Source organism: Branchiostoma floridae, chromosome 9 (assembly GCF_000003815.2).
Source record: "Branchiostoma floridae strain S238N-H82 chromosome 9, Bfl_VNyyK, whole genome shotgun sequence".
Classification (NCBI taxonomy): domain Eukaryota; kingdom Metazoa; phylum Chordata; class Leptocardii; order Amphioxiformes; family Branchiostomatidae; genus Branchiostoma; species Branchiostoma floridae.
Window position 1 is genome coordinate 16,334,748 of NC_049987.1, and position 9,642 is coordinate 16,344,389.

General features: G+C 40.5%; 2 protein-coding genes across 2 annotated transcripts; both read right to left on the bottom strand.

Annotated features, from left to right (window-relative positions):
* Nucleotides 1-124: 124 nt before the first annotated feature.
* Nucleotides 125-2,713, bottom strand: LOC118423340. Its single transcript, XM_035831463.1, has 5 exons — nucleotides 2,613-2,713; nucleotides 2,119-2,269; nucleotides 1,347-1,446; nucleotides 1,045-1,132; nucleotides 125-610 (listed from the first exon to the last, which is right to left on the bottom strand). The coding sequence occupies exons 2-5, from the start codon at nucleotides 2,172-2,174 to the stop codon at nucleotides 357-359; spliced, it is 498 nt and encodes a 165-aa protein (XP_035687356.1). The 5' UTR covers nucleotides 2,175-2,269; nucleotides 2,613-2,713; the 3' UTR covers nucleotides 125-356.
* A 3,064-nt stretch (nucleotides 2,714-5,777) lies between these two features.
* On the bottom strand, nucleotides 5,778-7,114 carry LOC118422218 (CD209 antigen-like protein E). The gene is made up of 3 exons (XM_035829735.1): nucleotides 7,060-7,114; nucleotides 6,271-6,428; nucleotides 5,778-5,999 (listed from the first exon to the last, which is right to left on the bottom strand). The coding sequence occupies exons 1-3, from the start codon at nucleotides 7,112-7,114 to the stop codon at nucleotides 5,778-5,780; spliced, it is 435 nt and encodes a 144-aa protein (XP_035685628.1).
* Nucleotides 7,115-9,642: the final 2,528 nt, after the last annotated feature.

Sequence of the window (9,642 nt, forward strand, 5' to 3'; positions counted from 1 at the left end):
TTGATGAATAGGATAAATAATACTGTTGGTACAAAAAGGTTGAATAACAAGCGGAGCTTAACCTCTGCTTGGAGAGTAAGCACTGCTGAATGTTTGCACTTATTTCTAAAGTGGGTAGCTTCCGGTCGCGCTGCGAGCTGTGCATAATCGTATGCAAAAGCACTGACCACCACTGCGCTTTAATTTCAGTTATAAAGTAGACTTACCAAGGTCTAAAAAAATTTGGTCCACAACACAGTATCCTGAGACTGGATTTATTTCTGAATCAGCACTTGTCACTAAGTGACAAGGTCATTAGACAGTATTGTTGCACAGTTATCCCATGACTATGACGTTTCTAGACTTGAACAAATGAACTACAAATTGGTTAGATATGTCACAAATAATTTCTTATTGAAACTGCTAGTCAATACCACCTTACCGCTGCATGTTACACTTGGGTTTTTAGGGTACCGGTAACCTCCATAGCAACGGTAGCTACTTTCAGATGAGGAGGTCAGATAGTATCCCGGATGGCCGGTGTTGCATCTTGGGTAACCTAGGCTGTTATGACTCGTGCCGGAGCTGTAGTATCCATTAGGGGGAGGGGATGGTTGGGAACATGAGGCGGCTGGAAAGGGAAATTGTGTAGGTTCAGAGAATGTCTACTTGATGTGAAATAAAACTTGTAAGAAAATATATTAAAAGCAAGATGATTCCCGAAAAATGTAAGAGGAACAGTAGGTAGTTCGTAGTACCATAGCCTTTCAGGTATCTTGGGGTATATGTACCCCCACTACAGAATGTGATTTGGTAACATAGTCATAGACTTGAATTCTGAGATGTATGGTCATGTATACATATGCAATGTGCAAATGTAGCTTCCACCAGGCCTTCCAACGGTGGCATGGATCGGGAACGTTTGTTATTATGATTGTAACTTGAAATTCGCTATGTGAGGTGTGGATATCTTTTTAGTGAGCAATGAAAGATATCACCTAAATTAGGATGTCAAAAATTGCCTGAACTAATCTGTCGGCATCTAATGAGTGATTTTCAACATACCTGAAACAAATTCCGTTGAACTCTGTCCTTTATCGATCCATCTGTAGAAGTCTAAGTTGTACTGATATCCTCCATAGGAAACTTTAACCTACACGAATCACAGTTTGATACGGGTTTACCTGTAAAGCTCACTATGGAATTACATGCAAGGATTAAATGGAATAGAATACTTCAGATGCAATAAAATCAACCAAACTTACTTCAAGGTCTACCACGAAACATCTAACTATGAACCTTTAGGTACTGTAGAGGGTATCTGATACTTACTCTAACCATCATTTGATACATGAATTGTCCCTTACCCAATCAACTTTCCAGTCTGGACCAAATCCTCCACCGTTATTTTTCAGATATACACTCCTCAAGACGCCATTCAAGTCGGAACAGGACACTGTGTCAGTACTGCAAACGTTTTGAACAAAGATCTGAACAACATGTATTTCATAATGTACAATAATGAGCAAACCGGTTAGTGCAAAGTCATGCAATTGTCTTTAGTTTTGAAGTTTGTCCTCAGAATTGAATAGCTATAAATTAGCTAGTTAGCTACCAATTGATTGACCAAATTAACGACATTATATCCCCGGTAAACCGACTGTTGATTTTATAAGTAAAATCATGCTGCACTCATACTGCGATTCGGAAGTAAAACAAATATGACGGGAACAAATCAGCCGCAGCCTTAGACACATGTTACAAATTCAAGTTAGGCACGTCACCGGAACGTACTGCGCCTGCGCGAAAAGTATAGACATGCTAAACCTTGCTAAACCCCCGGTTTACTAAAGGGCCGCATTAAAGTACGTGCGTATATAAGGGTAAAATCCCGTGTACGTTTTACATGAAACCATGTCTCTAACATATACTGTGCAACAAGCGGGATTTCAATGCAACGTTGACCAAACCAAGGTTCGCGCAGGCGCAGTACGTTCCGGTGACGTGCTGGTATGTTAGCTGTGCAAATTTCTCTATATTGATAAATACATACTGTCAATATTTACATCTGTTAGGTATAAGCTCCCAACGTTACATCTCAAACATTGCTGTATCTCTTTTAAATGTCGTTGTACTTACTCCCCTCTTTCGCACTGACCACCTCCACAACTGAAACTACATGGGAAGCTTGTCATCGATCCATCCAAATGTATAACGCCCAGCTGTAAATCGACCCCTGCGTCAGTGCCGGCAAAGTTGTCACCACTTGTTCGAATCTGTACTGTGGATGCTATGAACGATTAAAGGTCACACTTTGGTCCCAATTCTTAAAGATATGTTTAACGTTAGACATGGATTTTAAAAATGAGGCCAACGTCACTATGTGATGATACCTAAATGCACAGGATATTCCTAATGTCACGATATACACAATGGTATCAGGATACTTCTTGTGGGTTTTAATTCACAGGTGCGTAATTCTTTCAGACAGGTTACACGAAGTAGCAGGCTCATCACATATCTAATCTTTTTTTTAATGCAGACCGAATATTAAGAATGGATGTTTTGATCATGAAAATCTAAACTATTACCACATAAAATCAAGCGTGCTTATAGAATGATAAGAAACATACCCGCTGAAGTGTCTTTGACAGCTATGAAAGCGACAAGGACGGCCAATATTATCTGAAGAAAATATGAAGAATGGAAATATTCTCCTAATACTCTATTATCTGCATATGAACTCAATTATTATTACTGAATATGTTGCTATGAGTTCCAAATGGATTAACACGTAAACAAAAAACCCACGTAATAAAATTAAATACAGGTCGTTTTACATGCATATGCTTGTGTTAGAAGCTTCAATACATATATTTTCTCAAGCCTCTTAAAACACACGTCGGCTTTTTTTGGCATCCTATGACATGGGAGGGGGGTGAGGCTTCACCCTATTTCTACTGGTTGGCCTTGCGTGGCTGCGTCGTTCCATTCTAGATCGAATTTGTGTTACTTTTACCTTCATAACGGTAATATCATGCAAAACGTACAAGAAGGACAAAAAGTAATGTTGATGTACGCATGGACCGTAGGTTTTGTTACTCGAATGATAATTACGTTACTGAATTGGCCAACGTGAATCTCACCAAGCATGTCTCTCTGTATGTTTGACGGCAATAGATACAAAGCTTCAATGCTTACCTTATGACCATTGATAACGTCCATGGCATTAATGGTGATGGTGGTAAGACCATATGCAGTGCAAGGTAATGTACGCAGGTTGCCTGCAGCGGACTTGACTGCATCGAGCAATCTCTTAAAACGAAAGTCCTGCCAAAATCGTGGTCTCAGTGCTCGAAGAAAAAATTCTTGAACGATGACACAGTTGGTAAGTATAGGAAAACAAAAGCCTTGAAAATACTAGCGAAATAAAAAAAGGAACAACTTGGAGGGCCAGGGGTAAAATTTTATTATGCCGATAGGATTTATGGGACACCATCAAACGCAGTTGCGCATGGTTGCTAAGTTGAATAGGCTTGCTGATAATACGGCATTTATAGCAGATCAAGGTATTTGTGAGTCATAAATATATAATTTAAGTACTTACATTGCCTTCAGATGTTATCGAGGAATCAAACAAAGCATGCATGCTTTGAAGGTCATATTTCTTACTAGTTGACATGTTTGCAATCCCAAATGGGATATAAAAAGGTACGCATGTACATAAGTACATAACTGTACGGTTGGTATATAAAGTTCCATCACGTTGCTTGAACCCTTTTCACTTGACACGCTCTTGTTGCGCTCTCGCTCCGATCTAAAATTGGTGAGAGCGCGGAGGGAGCACAGAGACCCTAGAAAATGCTGCTCTAGTGCATGGAAATTCTTCGGGGTCCCAGCGTGCTCCCGGTGCGCCCCAAAAGCAAAATATTAGCAAATTTTATTAGCAACCAACTTCTGGCGCGTTTCGCATAAAAAATGCGCTATCTCATGTGGGTATGGCGATCATACCCGCGGTCGGGCTGGTACCTCGGGTGATACTGAAGACATCCTTTATGCAGACGGATACCACGGATTCCAATTTACAACACCTGACGGTTGCTGACGGAATCCCCAAAAATCCTAAAATCACGGATCCCCCACACATCCGTAACGCATTCGTTGGTATCCGTAACTCGCGGTGGATGCAAACACAGAATCCGTAGGTTTATGTACTTCCTGGCGGATGCTAACACAGCATCCCTACGGATACTTAGTTTTTAAGTATGCGTGGCCAGTACTCTTGTTTATGAGCAAAATGTCATTTTTAGAGTGGTCATATCTTTTAACCTTTTTGTATCTCGGATACCACAGTTTGTAACGTCAATATAAGTGAGGCAATCTATGTTACGCTGGATACGAATACTCGTATTCGCACTTGTTTTTTATGCATCCTCAGTCCTCTCCACAGTGCATTGTGGATAATATTGGGATATCTTAGATATGCGACTGTATTTTTTGGATCCGTAGACTGGAGCAATATTGTGGGGTATCAAAAAAACTAAATCGTTGTCTCTCCTACGAATCAGACGAAACATCAGTCAGTTTTGAAGAAAGCAGAAATAGTCAGCATTGTCCGTCCGGACCGCCATCTTTTTGTGCCTCAAACTCCTTGACTTTTGAAACGTTGAACTCAGGATGTGGCTTTGTACACACATGTGTGGGAACTTCTGTAGCAAGGTGATGTTTGAGGCGGTGACCAAACTCAAGTGGCAGTCGATGGACGGGATAACGAAGGACTGAAACAGCCAACCTTTTTTTGTAGTTCGTGTATCAATGTTACCAGGCTTGCTTTCATTTTTTACATAGCATGCGATACGTTATGATAATATATGATTAACTATAAATACTAAATAATTTAGAGGGTGCGTAGCGGTCCAAAGCTTAGAAACATAAACTTCTAAGGAACAGCAGCTTCATGTATAGTTTGTGTAGTTTTGAGTAATGTTTACGCGAATAATGGCGAAAATGTAGAGGGTGCCGGTACCGGTGCACACCGGTGGGAAGGAACGCTTCGTAACGTGCAGACATTTTCGACCGACTATTGTGTATGAACAAAGAGGTTCGACTTCCTTGCTGTGAATAGCATGATAAAAGGCCACGGAGAAGACATTCTGAATTTTCTTGCCTTTCTAGTCCAGATATTAATTTATATCAAGCATTCATAAATCTTGTTGTTATTCAAAGACTTTTCATAAAAATATCAAATATATCTTAGTGATAAAGCAAGAAATATAGTGCTCGCATCAAACATTTAATAGTAAAAGTACATGATGAAATAGAAAGTTTAAAAGTAAGGAATTTGAGTGCAGTGTGACACGGTACGAATGTCCAAGGTGCAGTACCACTGGAATCCGTTCGGGGGCATATTGGTACTTGTCATAACAGACCATTGGCAAACATAAATGGAAGAGTGTCGGTATACCCCTGTCACATTTTATACGATCTTCGGACGTACTTCGCGATCGCTAGAAGGTCGGCCAATTTTAAGATCTTGCGAGGGTCTTGCGTATTTGTTGCCCAAAAACGGTCCCTGTCGATGTCACATATAAGCGAGGCTCGTGCGATCGCGGGTGAATAGACCTATGATAATGAACCTCCGCTTATGTTAAGAACATGTTTCGCTGCACCGCGACCATCGTACGATCCCTAAAAATCGCCGGCGATCCCGAAAAATCGCGGGATGATGGTAAGAACATCGGACGTCTTACCCACGAAAATGTCATTTAGAGCTAACAGAATCGTCGTCCGCTTGATTTTCACCAAATGTGGCAGCGGTAGTACGACGCAAGGATCAGCACACCTTCTTTCTCGCAGGTGTAGTGCTTCAGCTCGCCGCACAAGTGGTTGTTCCAACTGTAGGCGAAAACAACGCGAATCTCCACACATTGTTCCCTATCAGGGTTGTCTGGCTGGGAACGCTCCCAGTTGCTGTAGTCGGAGGAAGTCAGAGTGCTACCGTCGCTCCAGACAAACTGGTGCTGAAAATCAGATCAGATGTCAAATTCTAGGCTAGGATATATCAATTGATTGGATGCAGTTTTTCCTTGATCTCAGCACAGATTTCAAACACACTGAGGAAGTACAGTATTTACCAAGACATTGAACATCCCATCTTACCTTTTATCATGATATAGAGTGCAAAATTGCATTCTGGTTCAGCATGATCTTAAGGGTCCTTACGCACGCAAAAAGGTTGATGTATCAATATCCTTAAATCTTGTATATAGAATTCAAGTTTTATTTGCTCACGGTTGGACTGTTGATGTCGTCCAAGCCGATCCAGGTGTTGTCATTGTGGCTGTTTTTGATGGTGTCCCCAAGGTAAGCGTCCATTGCGGCCGACTTGACCACGACGAGACGTGCCCCCATCGGCCTGGCATGTTGCCCTGGCGTCCGCGTGCGATTTGCTGTCGGTAGAGAACTTCAGGCACTTACCCTGCACCTCTACATAACCAGTCGGACAAGCAGCTGCGATGGACGAGTTTAAAATTATTGTCGGTTTCATGACACTGAATTACCGAGAGGATTCGTGATTTGTACGTCTTCGAATCAAATTTCAATTGACTTATTATCGGTTGAAGACAGCGTTCTTTTCTAGTCTATACAGGAACTTTGAAAGATAGAACAAATCTTTACAGTAATCACAATCATCATATAGTCATACCTGTGCCAAAACGCAAGAAGTAACCGGCCGTCACCAAAATATTGCCGGTCTCTACATGGCAAAGTGGTCAGAGCATAACAACCAGGTAAAGCCACCATACATGTTATTGTTGCCAAGGCTTGCTCACAACATTCACTTGAAGTTTAATGCTTCCTAATAACGGCACTGAAAAAGTCATAATAAACATGTCAACTAAATGCTCTGACTCTCTAAGTTCGGGGGAAAGGGGTCTTGGGCGAATAGAGAACAGGACTTGTGCGTGTCGATTTATGTGACGAAGCTTCTAGATTAGACTTTCCAGACATCAAGTAGACACTGACAATGAAGCACAAAACTATTTAGACAAATCTATACTGATGGTAAGATATACTCACCGAGACTTTGCCCTGCCAGTGCCAGAATCACGCTCAGCAGATACAGGCGCGACATCTTGCTTACGTGCCACAGGCATCTGATGGAAGCAAAGGGCACAGCGAGTAGAGCCAAGCTAATGTTTATCTCTTGGCTCCACCCCTTTGGTTGCATGCGGTATGTACCTCTCACGGAGAAAGCATGAAGTGAAAAATTGATCGGGCCACACTTCCAACTGAAGGCAACACTTCGCGCACTTCAAACTTTCAATGACTCGCTTGGTCCAAACCATTTACGATGATTATTATTCGACAGCTTGTTAATGAAAGATATGCTTACTGAAGATGAGTAAGATGAGTAGTGAACGTATACGACAACAGAATCCATCAATCAATATGTTTTATTGGACTTAATCTAAAACTATACGTTAATTACCTCCATGAAATGTCATGGAGGTTATATTTTACCCAGCGTTTGTCTGTCTGTCTGTGTGTCTGTGTGTTTGTAAACAAGATAACTCAAGAACGGCAGGGTGACTTGGTTTCATACTTGGTGTGTTGGTAGTGTGTGATGAAAGCTGGAAATGATTAGATTTTGGGCTCCCTAGTGGCTTCCCTTGGTACTGCAGCGCAACTCCCGGGTTTGCTATCTCGGTGTTCTATGGTCACGATTTTGGGATGTTAGATAGCTCTTGTGCTCAGAAAGAAATGACATAAGTTTGGGCCCCCTAGCGTCCGGGTTTGGGATAGCAGGGGCATTTTTGTCAAAAACTTCTGAAGACGATAACTCCAGAAGGGAATAACGGATTTTTATGATTTTTTTATATGTAGGTACCTTAGACAATGTTGTACAAGATAAAATACTAATTATGCAAAATAGGAGTACATTTGCATAATTAATGAGAATAATCTATCATAGCAGTTTTTTCAATGTATCTCTTGTCCCGGACGTGATATGGTCGTGACATTTAGGTGGTAGATAGCTTTTAGCGTCATGACAAAGAGGGGCAAGTTTCAGTCCCCTAACATTCAATTGTGGAACTGCAGGAGCGTTTTTGTCAAGACACTCCAAAGAGGATAACTGCAGAAAGGACCGACGGATTGCCTGCATTTTAGGTATGCAGGTAGCTTGGGCAAAGATGTTCATAATGATATTCATTTTATGCAAATGAGGACTTAATTTACATAATTAATGAGGAAATTGTATAATTCCATTGTTTGCAATAACTAGACTTCGATAAATGTAACACTTGTTAATTATAATCGGTGGAACATATGCAGATATCAAATATACAAATGAGGAACTTATTTGCATAAATTATGCTAAAATTGCAAACCAACTTAATGATTAATGATCTGAATTGGGAATTTTACTTGTGACGTGTACTGTACGTTATTCAATGATGAACAACACCATGCATAAATCATGTTAATGTTAAGTCATTTGCATGAAATTAACAAAAGCTCTAAATATTCATAGAGGTATGAGGTCGCCGAACTCTAGTTTGATTTACATCCGCAGTTTCCTGCACAGTCGTCACACGTGGTTGAAAGATTCAAGCGTTTCTTATAGTCCAATAAATTTTCTGATGATTTATTCAAATGATGACCTAATGTACATAATCAATGTTCAACGATGTTCACCTGTACATAACTTCCAAATTCTACAAGTATGAAGTTCCCATCATTTACCACAACGACATTATAGCATTTTCTCATTAATTATGCAGGTTAGGTCTTTATTTTGCATAATATATATATATATATATATCTACCAATATTCTTATCTTTCTTAGTTACAAATGTTCCATGTTGCAATGGAACTATAATGGAACAGAGCGTATTTAGACGATTTCCTCATTAATTATGCAAATTAGATTCTAATTGGCATAAATTATATGTAATCATATGAAGCATCACGAAAGCTATCTACATACCAAAAATCATGACAATCCGTCAATCCCTTCTTGAGTTATGCCCTTTCAAAATTCTGACACTAAACCTGCCCTGCAGGGGGCCCAGACCTATACCACTTACTCTTGGCATCAAGAGCTGTCCACCACTCAAAATTGGTAGCCTAAGCATGTCTAGAACTCGAGATATCAAACCAGGAAGTTCCGCTGCAGTACCATCACAGGCCGCTTGGGGGCCTAAAATCTATTAATTTTTAGGTCTCACCAAGACCTACCTACATACCGAATATCAATACAATCCATCCTGGCGTTCTCGAGTTATGCTGGTCTTCTACATACATACAAACAAACATACATACAAATCTAGAGTTCGGCGACCTCATACCTCCATGAATATTTAGAGCTTTTGTAAATTTTATGCAATCAACAAAAACATTAACATAATTTATGCATGGTGTTGTTCATCATTGAGTAACATACACATGTCACAATAATAAAAATCTCGGATAAGGGAGAAATTCTTTCTTTGTACACAACCAGTGGGTACTTACATAGCTTACGTTTCGATGTCTCTCAGACACCTTCGTCAGAGCTTCTAACTGGAGTTCTGCTTCTCACCGCTATAAGTAGCCGATGTAGGTGGCGCTTTTGCAGTGAGAAAACAATCCCCAGCTGGATCAACATGTCAACCCCC

Bases quoted from the DNA above. Each gene is read 5' to 3' on its own strand.
- LOC118422218 (XM_035829735.1), bottom strand. From the start codon at position 7,114: ATGTCGCGCCTGTATCTGCTGAGCGTGATTCTGGCACTGGCAGGGCAA. The intron at 6,429-7,059 runs GTGAGTATATCT...CTCTACCGACAG, and splicing joins ACTGGCAGGGCAAAGTCTCG to CAAATCGCACGCGGACGCCA. The intron at 6,000-6,270 runs GTGAGCAAATAA...TCTGATTTTCAG, and splicing joins ACGACATCAACAGTCCAACC to CACCAGTTTGTCTGGAGCGA.
- LOC118423340 (XM_035831463.1), bottom strand. From the start codon at position 2,174: ATGACAAGCTTCCCATGTAGTTTCAGTTGTGGAGGTGGTCAGTGCGAA. The intron at 1,447-2,118 runs GTAAGTACAACG...AAACGTTTGCAG, and splicing joins GGTCAGTGCGAAAGAGGGGA to TACTGACACAGTGTCCTGTT. The intron at 611-1,044 runs GTATGTTGAAAA...TTCCCTTTCCAG, and splicing joins TTCAACGGAATTTGTTTCAG to CCGCCTCATGTTCCCAACCA.